This window comes from Pocillopora verrucosa, chromosome 8 (genome assembly GCF_036669915.1).
Source record: "Pocillopora verrucosa isolate sample1 chromosome 8, ASM3666991v2, whole genome shotgun sequence".
NCBI lineage: Eukaryota > Metazoa > Cnidaria > Anthozoa > Scleractinia > Pocilloporidae > Pocillopora > Pocillopora verrucosa.
The window spans coordinates 2,623,567-2,639,581 of NC_089319.1; the positions used below are offsets into that span (position 1 = coordinate 2,623,567).

The 16,015-nt window shown below is 36.2% G+C and overlaps 3 protein-coding genes across 4 annotated transcripts in view; all 3 read right to left on the minus strand.

Moving 5' to 3' along the window:
* Positions 1-7,415, minus strand: part of LOC131790239 (COP9 signalosome complex subunit 1-like) — a 29,190-nt gene extending 21,775 nt beyond the window's left edge. Inside the window, exons 1-2 of one of the 2 annotated variants that reach the window (XM_066170686.1) lie at positions 7,031-7,415; positions 6,147-6,167 (exon numbers count right to left, since the gene is read on the minus strand). In XM_066170686.1, coding sequence (XP_066026783.1) covers positions 6,147-6,152 — 6 coding nt within the window. In that variant the 5' untranslated portion in view covers positions 6,153-6,167; positions 7,031-7,415. Of the gene's footprint in view, positions 1-5,802; positions 6,168-7,030 lie in introns of both variants that reach the window. The other variant, XM_066170687.1, reaches the window with a different exon arrangement.
* Positions 831-5,796, minus strand: LOC131790243 (COP9 signalosome complex subunit 1-like). Its single transcript, XM_066170704.1, has 9 exons — positions 5,655-5,796; positions 5,214-5,289; positions 4,994-5,098; positions 4,846-4,907; positions 4,255-4,305; positions 3,886-3,970; positions 3,134-3,211; positions 2,212-2,297; positions 831-1,600 (listed from the first exon to the last, which is right to left on the minus strand). Exons 3-9 carry the CDS (start codon positions 5,000-5,002, stop codon positions 1,534-1,536), a joined length of 438 nt encoding a protein of 145 aa, XP_066026801.1. The 5' UTR covers positions 5,003-5,098; positions 5,214-5,289; positions 5,655-5,796; the 3' UTR covers positions 831-1,533.
* A 267-nt stretch (positions 7,416-7,682) lies between the features above and the next one.
* Positions 7,683-12,518, minus strand: LOC131790240 (NACHT, LRR and PYD domains-containing protein 3-like). Its single transcript, XM_066170662.1, has 2 exons — positions 11,688-12,518; positions 7,683-11,467 (listed from the first exon to the last, which is right to left on the minus strand). Exons 1-2 carry the CDS (start codon positions 12,394-12,396, stop codon positions 8,649-8,651), a joined length of 3,528 nt encoding a protein of 1,175 aa, XP_066026759.1. The 5' UTR covers positions 12,397-12,518; the 3' UTR covers positions 7,683-8,648.
* Positions 12,519-16,015: the final 3,497 nt, after the last annotated feature.

A 16,015-nucleotide genomic window follows, 5' to 3' on the forward strand; every position in this document is an offset into this window, starting at 1 on the left:
ATATGTTATCATTATTATTATTATTATTATTATAATTATTATTATTGTTAATACCTACTTTTTGATTACAGGATAGCTTTCAATTATGAGGAAAGTGCTTTGAGAGTAATCCACTACTTCTTGGTTCAATTGCACACCAAGATAATAGATTAATCTATCAGGAAGGTAGAAGGTATTTTCTGTCATTTTGATTTAAAATATCAATGAATGCATGGTGCGGAACTTGTCTGAATAAGTCTGATAAACTTATGACAAATGTACTTCATTCGTATTCAAATAATTGGTTGTTTGTTTAGCAGAGCGTCATCTTAGGTCTATCAGTTTATTGTGTTATTTTGATCTTGATTTTTGAAAAGCGGTAACCGTGAATGTCCTCAAGCTATCACACATCACGCAAAGCCACAAGCGTGCGCGAGTCACGAAGACCACGAAGAATCAGCGAGGCATAGGAATTCTCTTTTATACAAGGACCATGTGACAATTTGCAATGTTAACAACTCAAATGAGTCGTCATATGATCTAAATTGAGTTGCTGCAGCGAAGTAACTCTTAAGGCAAAGCTAAGCACGTTTTATTATCCATTACGGGTGCAGATTTCTCCTACGTCACTTCTTTTTCAAAGGAGAATGGGTTTGAGGCAACAAGATCTCGCCTCCTTAAAGGCCTCATGAGAATGATGGAAATATTTCCCCGTTCCACATTAGTAGCTCAAGTTAGTGACCCATATACCTCAGAGACCCCCCCCCCCCGGTTTTATTGTTTCCATTGTCTCCCGCTTTCAAGTAGTTATTTCTGATTTTTTCTTTGGTCTGATATTTTTTAATTCCATATGAAGTAATGCCATGTATAACAGTGACAGCCATAAGGGGTCATTGAAAATGGCCTAATTTAAGTCACACCCATAAACCAAAAACGAAAATGAATAAATCAGGTTCAAACAGGAGAAGTAACAGGGTTCGATACAACATCATGGTAAAGAAAGTCCCTTTTTCCCCTCGAGGTCATCTGTTAAAAATATTTAAAAAGAGATCGTGGCATGTAGACTTTCATGCGGTATTAAAAGGTTAAAAGAAGCACCAAAAACGTAGAATTAGAAACTTTGAAGATGTTAGCAAGTGTTTATTACGAAACGCAAAGCTTAGCTCCCCTTACATTTACCCTCAATTATCAGATCAAATCGATAATGAAAATAATAAACTGATGAAAATACTTCTAAAGCCGGCACAATAATATTCCTAGTCGCAAACCGACGACATTCTTTCCTTTTCCTTAGCTGAGTTCAAGAGTAACTTAAAGAGCCAAACCTTAAAAAAGAAACCTCAGATATAATAAGTCTGATTTCTAGGAGCTCGCGTCTATACCCTTTGTGCCTGAAGAAGTTCGTGTGATGATTTTATCTCCTTCTGTTTCGACCGATTAGAGAACTATTTTTATTTCATTGCCCTATAAAAAAAACCTTATAAATCATATCTACTTTAAGATGCCCCGCGCTTGATCCCTTCTGATGTTGTTTTTTGCTTCTGAAGTCTTCCATTATTTTTTCCTCCCAGTGTTTGATTTAATTTGACAGATATGAAACCTCCAGCGACGATCACTGTGGCTAAAAGAAAAAAAAAAAGAAACATTCAGTCATGAAGGTCGCAATATGAATAAAAGGGAATGAAATATGCTTTGTTAAAGAAATTAAGACATAATCTCTACCAACAGTTCGATTTCACGAAAGGCTTTGTTTCTTAGAAATGGAACATTATACTTCATAGTATTTTAAGTGCAATCAGGCATAACCTGAATAATAATCTGCAATGTAAAACCAGGGAAAGAAAAAAAAAAGAATGTCTACTTGTACTTAAGATTCTATTCACATACACCTACAGTGTACACCATATTCAAGATTTCTACAATGTCATACAAAATATTAAATCAAGGCTGATCTATAATGAGTGTAATGATGTGCCTTAAACTTTCACCTCATACTCTTGGATTTAACTTTTCACAAAAAGGACAAAGAAAACAACAACAACAACAACAACAAAATGGAATCACTGGATGTTAAATGCTATGCGGGAGATCAGAGTAGGCAAAAGAAAATAAGACATTGTGTACATTAGATAGCTATCTTGACACTTGACAATGGCAGGGTTGCGGGCAACAGACTATCACAAACATGTGCATCTGGGACTTTGAATTGTGTCACATTATATGAAAACCAACCTCTGGACATTCACAGTTGTCAAAAGAAGCTTGTAAGAAATTCCTGGCAGCTGATTCGTACTTCCTAGTAGCAAGCTCTGCAAGGCCTATCAAGAAAAATTATGATAATTATGAGTGGGGATCAGTTAAAATTGTCTTTAGTGATTATAAGTGCTTAAATAATAATTATTATTTGTAAACTTGCTTGACAAAAGATAGATATACCTGCAGCACACTTCAGTTTGGTTAGAGTCACCAGATTTCGTTTTCTATCTTTCTGCTACAAAATTAGAAAATAACAAAATTTTGATTTTTGAAAATCTGGTACTTTCATTGCTCTGTTGACTGGTTTGGATGCAAATGGCATGAAAATGAAAAGCAGACAATATACATAGACATTATTATATACATTAGACTTACTATGAAAACTCTGAGTGGTGAAGAGCATGCAGTCAATATTCAATTATAGCATGTGAAGCTGACATGATAACCCAATATCTGGAGCAGATATTGAGTCACCATGTCAAGTTCAAAGTCTGCTTAGTTTCCAAGCACCATGTCTGTGTTTTGTTCTTAACTTTTGCAAACTTAGAGAGAAGTGCCTTCTTTTTCAGATTTTTTTAAAAAAATGTATAATAAAATAACTACTGAATTTGGTTTTTGCATGATATAAAGAATTAAAAAGGCATGTAGTTGAGTTATCAGCCTCAGCCTTTGGCTTGGTGGATTACTCAGACCTCAGTAGTGATAACTCAGGATATCATGCTCAACCTCATCCAATAATTACTTGTTGTCATACATTTTTGATGCTGGTAACTCTCTCCTTTACCTGACCAGAAGCCTTCCATCTCTGGTATCAGTTTGTACAACATTTCATAATTTTTTTTTTCGGTACTCGTAATACATTAAATTTTCATTTTAACTCTTTTTTTTTATTTTTTACCTCAACTAATTCAGAAGTGTTCTCAGCCTTATTCACATAATTCAGCACATGTGACCAGTTACCCAAGTGAATACTGACCTAAAACCACTGAAGATATAGTGTCGACAGAAATTAATAATGTGGGTGAAAAACAACCCACATTGTATACTTTGATTAATAAAAGTATTTCTTATAAATGCAGCTATTCAGCTTTCAATAAATATAAAGCATATAATATTGTGGTTGAAAGCTTTCCTTGGTTTTGACTTTTTCAGAAAAGTTTATATTAGTTTGATTTTCTTTTGACACATAATAACACATAAGATATACATAATCTGAAATAAGGGGGAAAAAACTCACACTGGATGACTACTTGGAAAAAATTTCCAAATCAAAGAAAAACGACAAACACTTGTACATGACAGTCAGTTAAATATCTTGTATTAATGAACAGTGCCCAGTTCCTTGTTCATAATAATCACACACAAAAAAATTTTCATAACTTTGATAGAGAAAAGATCTCTCCAAGGCCTTGTTAGGTACATGTACTTTCCAAGGATTGTAGTTCTTAATTAAATGATCATTCAATCACTGTATTTGTTGCTTTGATTTTCTCAGGGGAAAAAATCATTTTTTTGTAATTCAAATTCCATGTTTTTTGTTGTTGTATGCTTTAAGTGACTGGTATACTGCCATGATGTGCACAAAGTCTGATTACAAACAGGGTTGAAACTGACTAATATTGATAGCAAAAAATATGTGGCAGGGCCTACCTTGATGACATTAACGCACATATTGACAACATGTTTTGCTGTTGTGCAGTAGTCTCTGGCTCTTGAGTAACACTTTAATGCATTGCTACATGATACAATAGAGAAGTTATCAGTTAAAAGATTAACAGGTGAACACTGTTACTGAGAACAAAATCCTAAAATATTCAAGAAAAGACATAACCTTTCTATGAACTATGTGTGATAGTTTCAATGTGTAGTGAATGTAAATGGAAGGAGTCAGTAGAATTACCAAAAATTACAAATTATTTTAATTTCTGAGTCAACATTTCTTAGAGCAAAATTAGAAAAAAATACAGGACAAATTTTATAATAGCTGCTTGTGAATAATCATGCTAAAACAAAACTAACTTCAGGTCTCCACACTCAAAGTAATGATCCCCTATATCATCATGTCCACATCTGCCAGATAAAAGACATTTCTTGTAAGTACCAAATACAAAACTACACACATGGTGTACAAACTGAAACAGTTATGCTCATAATTTTCATTAAGTAATGAAGAGAAAGGACGACAAAGTTGTTTTAATAAAAAATTACAGTCTAGATCTACATGTAAATAAAAGTTAGTCAGCAGGCCACTTGAAGCCTGGTTAACACCCTTAATGTTTAAATATAATGTAAAGGCATCATGCATGTTCAACTTGATGCCTCTCAAAAGTCAACACCATATTTAAATTTTTCAAACAAAAAGAGATGGTTATTTTGTAACAAAATCAAGGAAGAGTCTATTGATTGCAATTCACAGAACAAAGTAAAAGTTTTTTGCTGTACATGCATGCAATTCCATGAAAGGGATCAGAGGAATCTGAGAGTAATAAACACAGATTCATTAGTTTAAACAATTTACATGTAACAAGTGCTTTAATTAACCATCTGATGATAATAATTTGGTTTAGGGATAAAATTGCAAAATCTAAGTCACCATTAACTGACTTTTACCTGATGCTCTCTTTGATTGAGTTACTTTTATAATTTTTCAGGTCTGTATCAAGCTTCTCAAGCTACAAAAACAAAACAAGATGGGCATTTAAAAGAGAAAATATTCTCAATTTATTTCCTAATGACCTTGGTATGGGATTGTACCTACATCTTTCATTTGAAGAGTATGCAAAATACTGACTGGATAGTCCTTTAGGTTTAACTTGTGCTTAAGGTGGATCTGAGTTGTTGTTGTTTTTTTCTTTCTCTCTTCCTTTGGAATAAACATTTAAGATCTTACTCCACTGACTGAGAAATGTCACCTTTCAATATAACAGCTGAGGGAAGCTGGCAGGTGACTGCTCATCAAAACAGCCAAGATAAATTACCTTAAGGGCGGCTTCTTAACTTATAGTTTCAATCCAGGTGGCATCAACAGCCAGGCATTCCAATTCACTGCAGCAGCTGCAATATAAATTAAGATTGTATAAAGAAGCTGATACCAGGAAATCACTCACATCATATACCTACTTTTATGAAATTCAATATAAATTAGTTTATTTACAAAGCAACAGAACCAACTTTATGGATGGGCCAAAACATATAGCCACACTTCAGATTTCTCATGGTAAGATTGAATATTGGCAGTGCTTGCAGCTTACAATGATATATATTTAATATAAAAGTTTTTGTAGAGCTGTACTTTAAGGCATTGTTTCCCCATGACATATCATTTATCTCTTTATTAGCTTGTACATAAAATGAAATCCTACACATAAGACCAAATGCAACGACACCAAAGAAACATTTTATGATGTTATTTTTCTTACTCTCTCTTTGTTCCTTTTTCACCAGGGTACACTTTGATGGAAATGTAAAATACTTCATTCTAATTGACTCCAAGAAGGTATCCAAGCAGAAAAAAGACAAAACTTCTTTAGGGTTACAATTACTAACCTACATGTACAAACGTCTTACCATGCTTCAGTCATCCCTGTCACAATATCCTGATAAGGCTGGACATTGAACATTTGTTTCACATAACTGAGGGCTATTCTACAGATATCAGTATCGAATAAAAGTTAAACAGAAAAAATTCTGGTCTGTATTGTAAAAATCTAGACTGTTTAAGAGTGTCCAGCTAATCACATTTGAGGACTTACAGCTGTAAGATGCTGACCCACTGAGATGCTTTAATAGAAAAAAATAGATTTATGTTGTTCTCAAAGACAGATGTAAAGGTTTTCCTACCAGAGTTGCAGATTCAAAGGTGAAATTGTCTTCTAAAGGAGGATGATCAGTCCCTCTGCTGCTATGTCAACCTGCATGGGCTCTATAGGGTTCTGAATGAACAAAAAAAAAATACCATGTACACAACTTCACTACAAACTAAAACAAAAAGGTATTGTTTAACTCTTTCACTCCCAAGATCTCATTAGTAATTCTCCTTTCTGTCTATCATACAATTCTTATGATGTAAGTTTGAAGAATTTGATATATGATCAACTAATAATCCCCTAATTGATGTTTTTATTTATGCTTATCACTTGTCTGCTTGGTAATGCATTGATATTGTAAGGAGAAATTCTACCTTGGTTCATCATGGGAGTTAAAATTGAGGATTAAGTTTCTCTTGCTCGATGACCAGGTTAAAAAAATCTATCATCTCTCTTATTACATATAAGTACATGACTCTACAATGAATGGATACAACATTACTGATCCTACTGTACTTGATTATGCAGAATGCCTGTGACATTTAAACAGGGTGCTTTGATTCGCCTGACTCGTTAACGAGCTCAGTGGTTGGAGCAGTCCAACGCAAAGTCTTAGAGTCTGAGTATCGAATCCTCTCGTAACACTCAGATTTTTCTTTTGCGCCATCGTTGTGCCAAATGTACAATATCTTTCTCGAAACACTGTGCACAAGTATGAGTATGGTACAAAACCACAGCTCTGTCCTCATGCATGTACACGCTATCGTCAGACAATTAATAAGTCGATTAATTATCATCCAGAAACCGTTAAAAAGCTGAGTTCTACAGCTGATTGCAGTTTCATTTCCTCTCTCGCAGTCGATGGGTTTACGATGCATGTCATCGAATGGAGTGCTATTTTGAACACTAAATGAACGATTAAATTATGATCTTGTCGCTTTTCAAATACGAACCACCTATCAATATAGCAAAAAACAACTTTTACTCACCTCATGGGGCCGACCAACTCTCGCTGGTAAAGGCACTGCCACGAACTAAGAGCTGTGATAAACAGCCACTGTCCCAGTGCATAAAGTGCCAAAGCTGCCAAAAAGTTGATGTATAAGTTATGTAGCACATCACCAAAATATAACCAAGCGGTAAACAAACAAAATCTTTTCGGTCATGTAGAGATACATTTTGTGTCTTCTAATGTACTGACTGGTCAAAAATTTGTTCATGTCAAAATCTTTGGCAAAAATCAAACGTCTGCGGAGCAAACCCATCTTTATTTGTGATATTTGTTGTCCACGAGTGGGTAACGACAGAAAACAGTGTCTGTTGGACGAGTCTCTGTTCTTATTCTTTTTTTTTCTTTTTTTCTTTTTTTTTTTTAAGTTGAGGGCGAAATTGGCAAGAGAGGTTCCCCAAAATAGATAGCTGTCAGTGATTGGCCCAAACAAAGATTGACAATTGATCTGTTGAGGAGAGAATTGCATAACAGTCGCGAAGGGCACTGGGACTTTTTTAGTAACAAAAAGACAAAGATTTGTAATCTCGAGCCCAGGGTCATTTCGGCACAGCTGAAAATGAGCCGAAATGACCCTGGGCTCGAGATTGAAAAAAAAAAAAAAACCAATTCCAAGAAGATAACAAATCAAATATATATAAATGCTTTATTGACCAAGTGAAAGATCAATTTGGCAGGATATTGACCCAGTGGCGAATTCGCGATACACAAAAAAACCTTACACGCAAACTATTCTTTTTAGGCTCAAACCCTCCAATGACTATACTTTACAGTGGTTTCCTCTGTTTCTTTGCATTACCTAATTAAGAAACGAAAGCTTTTACCACAGAAGGGTTCCTCTGAGAATACCTGAGCAAAATGTGCCTCTGAAAATCTCGTTAATGGTGAATTAAATCTTTTTTATAGCGGTTATTCTCCATAATAATCGTTTACCAGATTTAACAAAATGCAAAATTTCTTTTTATGGTTTATTTACCACGGCGTCTAATCACGATTTTGACATGATGAGAAAAACGCATGTTTCATGACATCAATAAAAGACATTTGGCCTTGAAATTATATTTCTTTTAGACCCTGTCATCGAGCAAGTTAACATGGACACTAATCTGCTTCCCATAAAATACTCCGAACCAGCCGCACATATGTACACGGAAGTTCAGCGACTGAATAATGGTAAATACAAATTCTAATTTCTCAATCATTGGATCCGTTTCCTCAAGCGCAAGCGCTTTTGCAAAGAAAGCGTTCTAAAAGGCGTTACTATCATCGTTATCAATATCATCAATTTTTTGGCGAATGAATCGTCTCTTAGCTGCCAAAAAAACCATCAGTCCAAAGATACAAAGATTCACTCGTTATGTCTCCTTTCATCAGTTCGGTTTACACAAATTCTCTTTTGAGGAACGTTTCTGGAAGCTACAATCATGGAAAAAGTATCTTACGTGTTTAATGTTGAGGAAGATACTTATATTAGTGCTAGATGAAATAACTCAAAAGTATATAAGGTATTTATTCTTAATATCTGTTGGCACTGTTTCGATAATTTTGCGGTTTTGTAAACAACTATTGCTGATCATTTGTCTTTCAAGTCTTTTTTTTTAAAAAAAAAGCAGGCGAAGGTCGGGTTGTCGCTCACGCAGCTTTTTGAGACGCCTCCTACCAACACTGGTGATCCGAGAATTACCATTCAAGCTCAAAAGCTTGACTGGACATTGCGCCTTCTGTAATGTCTGACATAGAGTGGCAACACCAGCATCGGTAATCTGATTTTTACTCAGATCAAGTTTGGTGACTTGACATGCTGCTGTTTGCAATGCTTGACTTAGACTGGCAACACCAGTATCGGTAATCTGATTTTTACTCAGATCAAGTTCGGTGACTTGACATGCTGCTGTTTGCAATGCTTGACATAGACTGGCAACACCAGCATCGGTGATCTGATTTTTACTCAGGTCAAGTATGGTGACTTGACATGTTGCTGTTTGCAATGCTTGACATAGACTGGCAACACCAGCATCGGTGATCTGATTTTTACTCAGGTAAAGTAAGGTGACTTGACATGCTGCTGTTTGCAATGCTTGACATAGACTGGCAACACCAGCATCGGTGATCTGATTTTTACTCAGGTCAAGTAAGGTGACTTGACATGCTGCTGTTTGCAATGCTTGACATAGACTGGCAACACCAGCATCGGTGATCTGATTTTTACTCAGGTAAAGTAAGGTGACTTGACATGCTGCTGTTTGCAATGCTTGACATAGACTGGCAACACCAGCATCGGTGATCTGATTTTTACTCAGGTAAAGTGCGGTGACTTGACAAGCTGCTGTCTGCAATGCTTGAGATAGACTGGCCATACCTGCATCGGTGATCTGATTTTCACTCAGGAAAAGTTTGGTGACTTGACATGCTACTGTTTGCAATGCTTGAGATAGACTGGCCATACCTGCATCGGTGATTTTATTACTATACAGAGACAGTTCAGTCACGTTAGTCGATGGCAACGATTCTGCAATTGTAACAACACATTCGTCTGCCATCGAACAGCTCCAAAGGTTAAGAGAAGTCACATTGCAGAGCTCGTTCTTCAGAACTTTAAATATGTGTCTTACTCCAGTCTGTGTAATATGACAGTCAAAGAGACGTAATTCATCCGGTGCTCTACTTGAGTGGTACGAGGATGTTTGACTCCTCTCACCAGTTCCCTCTGCACACGGGACGATGCGCCTAAAAATATTTAATCGATTACCTAACGGTCTGTGAGACTGTTGAAAGGTTAGTTGATTCATGTCAGCCTTTTCTTCTGCATTCAATGTAATGATGACATCTAACAGAAAAGATACAGCGATACAGTCCAGCCCTTTAAATTTTATAGTTGTATCAAAATAAAAAATCTTTCTATAAAATTTCTTTACGAAATTTAGTGCAAATTCTTTGTCGTGGTACTCAGCCAGACACTTCATTATTAGTGGCTCTACGGAAAACATAGTCTGAGTCCTTCGAATGAGTCCTCTGAGCAATTTGCGCATAAAAGCGTGGTCGTTTTGCTTTGATAGAATGCCAGACATAAATTGCAATACCATTCCTGAGGCATTTTTAGAGTAAGACGGAATTTCTCTTTGCTTCACAAACCAACGAGCCGCCAAGTATTCCTGGAGAGTTAAGTGAGTGAAGCAAAAATATTTCGTCGTTTCAGAAAATGATTTTCTAAACAGTGGACTGCAATGGAGAAGACCACTTGCTTTGAGGCTTTCAACTTCTTCGGAAGAAAACCTTTTCATGTCGTCAACATCACTGAAGAGATACTTCTCCTTTCGGAGCAAATGAGCCGCAAACTTTGACAATTTATCCAGCGTTTTCTCTGAAGGGGCTCCTTTCGTTCTGCTATGTTTTCTGAGAAACATGTTGATCACTTCCGAATAGATGTCACCCATGCTGACAGGAAGAGCATAAGTGTTTATCGATTCATTTAATATGTACTCAAAATATGAGCACATCAGAGAACAGAGAACTGGAATGTGGGCAAAGCTAACAAGATTGTCATTCTTTGTGATGTGATCCATTACAGCATTCTTCATGACTTCGTTTTCTTTGAAATACTTTTCAATGTATTTCTTCACCTGCTCCTCGGAAAACCCTGTAATTTCAAGGTACCGATCAAAGGGTATTTTACCTTTCACTTGATCGTATTCATCGGGCCTTGACGTCATCATGACAACCGAATCTTTCAAGATTTTCCCTTTGATCAGCTTGGCACACAGTGCTGCTACTGGCATTTTCTCTTTGGCGCTATTCGGATATCGGTCATCCGAATCACTAACGATTAAATTTTGTTTTGAATACTCGTCAAAGCCGTCTAGAATAATCAAAACATTTTCAGAATGATCAACAATGTACTCAAATAAAGAGTCGTCGATATTTGAGTGTTCATCTAACACTGAAGATAGGTTGAGGATCTCCCTCAAAGTAACAAGCTCATCTCTCAGCAAACTCAGTTGACGAAAAGTCAGTAAGTATGCGAACTTAAAGTCAGGCACGTTTCGATTACTTTGTGGTTGAAATAATTTGTTGTCAGCCCAATCTCGAATTAAATTTTGGCAATAGAGAGTTTTTCCAATCCCTGCCTTCCCAGTGACAAGTACAGATTTAGGATTCATGTCGTCGTTACGATCACTTTCAGAAAGGAAAATTTCTTGAGAGTGTTCGACTGGTTTACCACTTCCTAGACTGTACTGCTGAAGTTGTTCCCCTCTTTCCATATCTAGGTCTTCAACTGGCTTTCTTCCATGTTGTATCAGAAGGCTGGTGAATATGTCATCTGTTCTTACCTTTTTAGATGAGGTGGGAGAAGCTACAGTGAGGAACTCTGTTTGCTTTTTAATCGATTCTTTCAACGCGTTTGTGTACGCTGAAGCAGCTGAAGAGGAAACCGAGAGTTGCGTTAATTTTATAATTATAATACCGTTTTTGAAATTGCTATGGTCTTTATGTGTCAAGACCAAGCTCTAGTTGGTATTAGTTTCAAAGTGTGTTTATTAAACTTGCATTGATTAATTGAGGATTCAGAGGTTAACACCTTATGGCTGATGCAGTAAAACATGATGCCGTGCACACATTTTACCGTTAATACACAATACCTTTGTCTCCTGCTTTCTTTATAGGGCTAACGATTGCCTCCTTTAATTCATCCAGGCTTTTACTAAAGTGCTCTGCCATTTCACCCAGTCTTTCTTTGATGCTAACTTCATCCACTACCCACTGTTTAAGAAGCTCTTCATAGTGTTCTTCGAAAGCAGAGTCTATGCATTTCTTTTTCAGATCATCAATAACACTTTGGTAACCAGCTCCTCCCAGTCTCACCAATGCATCTTGGATGTCTTTCCAGTATTGATTGAATGTTGGGTCGTCAACTGAGGCCTCGCTGGCATGGCCATAAACTGTGTTTCTGTAGCACTTGATGCGAACGATATCTGCCTCAAGGGTTGTATCTGTTGCAGGAGGAAGTGTATCCCAGCCGGTAGCTGGACGAACAAGATTGCATATATTCCTCAGCAAAACCATCAGTAGAGTGATATCGAAATTCCTTGATGAAACTGCAGATTTGATGGCTTTAGGATATAGTTGTCCCCACTGGGAAGGATTAAGAATTCCTTTCTTTCGAAGTGGTTGTAAGACTGTATGAACTGGAGGACTTAACAAAACTGTATGCAGGTCTCCTGTTGGACGCCTCTTCTCAAAAGTCTCTCTCAAGATACGTGCACTAACATCCACCAGAAGCCTGCATAACCGGGCGTAATTGGCTGTCTCTTTTGTCGAAGGAAACGAAGGTGCTGCGGCGGTGGCCATGAAGAATGCTGGATCTTTAATCAATTAATTGAACAGAAGTGAAATTAGTCAATATTTAACGTTGAGATAACACGTATCCAATTACTTAATTACAAACTGTTATCAAATCTGGACACGAAGTGAATTTGGCATATGATTTTCACCAGGCGAGGTAATTTTAAAATGTTGTGTGCTTGATAATTTGGCATTTTACTTATTTATTCCATGAAATACCATCCAAAACATAAATTCGTTTATTAAAAAATCAGCTTGGATTCAACTCCGCTTCAGACTATTTGTCAGGAAGAATATTGTTGCTTCTTTCAGAAAGGCCTTTCACAGACATTTTCTAACGAGTTACGATGAAGTAGAACATTTTAGTCCGAATGCGATAGTAAATTAAATCTTGTCTGCCCTCGTTTCAATCGCGAAACCGAGGCGACCCAAGCGGCATATTTTATTTTAACCCGACCAAAGCAGCATTGTTTATTTTATATAGTTTTTAGCTTGCATTCTTATTGACCTGTTTTATAATCCTCGAATTTATTTTACATACATTTAACTCTAATTATGGTATTTTTAGGATCGAGGGCCACAAGTTCATCAGTTGAGTTACTGTTATGTGTTACCCTCATTAAATAAATATAGAATAATACATGGGCGCGCGTAGATATGGAATTTCTCTTCGTGTGTTTAATCGTTAACTTCAAAGTTACCTCACTAATTTTTCTTACACGCTGTGAATACTTAATTGGTTAACATTCCTGCGTGATCTAGGGCTGAGTATATTTTTCGGTGTATAATGAAATCGTACTTGTGAATCTGTCGCGTAACAGGTCTAACAGAAATCCGAATTCGATTTTACTTGACGCAATTTTGTTCGATTTATTTCGACAAACTCGCTAAATTTCGATCGAGTGTTCGACTAAATGTGCGGTATTCTCCACCCACTCAATGGAAATTACGTACTCCACGCTCGATTTCAATGATTGATTTAGTTAAACTGATAATGCTCGCTAGCACAGAATAGATCTACTTGCAGACACGGAAATGTGCTTAATATATGATGTCACTAACATAGCCAAGATGCTCGAAACTGGAACTCAAACTCTTACTTCAAAAGGTTCACTCCGTCAGAAGTCAACTTGCTTTGTGGTTATGGAAGAAAAACGTATTTACCGTGTTATTTGGTCGCTGTTGTATGACCTTGTATTAATCGTTCTAGCTTCAGTTTGTTATGGACAGCTCGTTGTTTGCTCGACCTAGTGATCGACCTGGTGCTTGAATGTCATGATTAAATAAGAAGAGTCTGTTATCTGTCCTCGCTTTTGTTAAGTTTCTCGTTCGCAAGATGTATGTATCTAGCTCTCAGTCAGACATCGATGTCTCAACAATTATCGGAAGTAAAGGTTTGTCCATTCGTGGCCTAAAATGAATGCACATCCACAAGCGGATTTCATCGCCAAATGATGGAGACAAAATTTCAAGGAGCGGCATTCAGGAAGCTCCACTTTCGATTTCATGCAAAACAATAATCGTTTGACCTTCGCTTATCACTATAATTACCGCTAGGTCTTGAGACTTATATATTGCAGAATATTTTATTACTGATAATACTTTTCAATATCATTTAAACGCATGTAATCACAGGTTACTAGTTTAGATTGCCCTAGATTATTAAGTATCTCTGGAACACTGATTTCTCATTTTATAACTCTCTCTGTCCCAATTGCTTTCAAATCTTCTTTTGCATGACATAAAAATATCGTGACAAATATATCCATGAAGAAGTGTATCATGTAACATATAAAATTTTGATTTGCTAGGTCTTGAGACTTATATATTGCAGAATATTTTATTACTGATAATACTTTTCAATATCATTTAAACGCATGTAATCACAGGTTACTAGTTTAGATTGCCCTAGATTATTAAGTATCTCTGGAACACTGATTTCTCATTTTATAACTCTCTCTGTCCCAATTGCTTTCAAATCTTCTTTTGCATGACATAAAAATATCGTGACAAATATATCCATGAAGAAGTGTATCATGTAACATATAAAATTTTGATTTGCTAGGTCTTGAGACTTATATATTGCAGAATATTTTATTACTGATAATACTTTTCAATATCATTTAAACGCATGTAATCACAGGTTACTAGTTTAGATTGCCCTAGATTATTAAGTATCTCTGGAACACTGATTTCTCATTTTATAACTCTCTCTGTCCCAATTGCTTTCAAATCTTCTTTTGCATGACATAAAAATATCGTGACAAATATATCCATGAAGAAGTGTATCATGTAACATATAAAATTTTGATTTGCTAGGTCTTGAGACTTATATATTGCAGAATATTTTATTACTGATAATACTTTTCAATATCATTTAAACGCATGTAATCACAGGTTACTAGTTTAGATTGCCCTAGATTATTAAGTATCTCTGGAACACTGATTTCTCATTTTATAACTCTCTCTGTCCCAATTGCTTTCAAATCTTCTTTTGCATGACATAAAAATATCGTGACAAATATATCCATGAAGAAGTGTATCATGTAACATAAAATTTAACAGGGCTTTCTCCCTGAGCTCCTAATAAAACTTTTCACTTCCAGCAGCTATACTTTTCCAAGCATGTTAGTCAACTGAATTAAAGGCAAGATTTCCTTAGGGTGTTTAGACCTACTTAGTTTACTTTTCAAGAGACGTAATTATCAACATTGGTAGCATTTTTGCTCAAAGTCCAATCAATGTTATTAATATCATCGATCATCTAAATGTAGCATACTGGTTCGATGTTAATCCCGAGTTCTATGTTCTCACTACAATTATATTTTTCCCTTGGAGGGAAAAATTACTCACATGTAACTTATTTCACAATACGTTTGTATTCTGTATGATGGGTAGACTTGTGTGAGCGAATTGGCAGCAGATAAACAAATTAAGCACGATACAGCATGGACAGAGAATACAAAATTGTACGAAGCGCTGTAGCGATTGATCAAGTTCAAGAAGCTAAGAGTGAGACTGTCGTTAACTTGACATCGAGTGAATGAAAAGCTTCAAAGTTACCTCAATGATTATTCTTACACGCTGTGAATACTGAATTGGTTGACATTCCTGCGTGATCCAGGACTGAGTATAATTTTTCGGTGTATAATAAAACCGTGCTTGTAAATCTGTCGCGTAACAGGTCTAACAGGAGTTCGAATTCGATTTTACTTAGCGCAATTTTGTTCGATTGATATCGAAAAACTCGCTAAAATTCAGTCGAGTGTTCGACTATAAGCATGGTATTCTCCACTCACCCTTAATGGAAATTACGTACGCCACGCTCGATTTCAGTGATTGATTTAGTTAAACTGATGATGCCCACTTGTACGGAATAGATACACTCACAGATACGAAGATGTATTGAAAACAAGATGTCACTAATATAGCCAGGATGGTAAAAATTAAACTTAACTAAACATGGAATAAAATCCAAAAAGTGTTACACTTGCTTTGTGATCTTGGAAGAAAAACGTATTTATCGTGTTATTTGGCCGCTGCAAGATGTATATATTAGTAGCGCTTAGTCAGACATCGATGTCTCAGCAATCATCGGAGGTGCAAGTTTTGCGCATTGTGGCCT

Excerpts from the sequence above, each read along its gene's own strand:
- LOC131790243 (XM_066170704.1), bottom strand. Across the intron at positions 3,212-3,885 it reads TGTGCGTTAATGTCATCAAG|GTCAGTATTCACTTGGGTAA; the intron begins GTAGGCCCTGCC and ends CAGTGGTTTTAG. Across the intron at positions 1,601-2,211 it reads ACAACTGTGAATGTCCAGAG|CCACAGTGATCGTCGCTGGA; the intron begins GTTGGTTTTCAT and ends TTTTTCTTTTAG.
- LOC131790240 (XM_066170662.1), bottom strand. The coding sequence starts at position 12,396 with ATGGCCACCGCCGCAGCACCTTCGTTTCCTTCGACAAAAGAGACAGCC. Across the intron at positions 11,468-11,687 it reads AAAGAAAGCAGGAGACAAAG|CTGCTTCAGCGTACACAAAC; the intron begins GTATTGTGTATT and ends TTTCCTCTTCAG.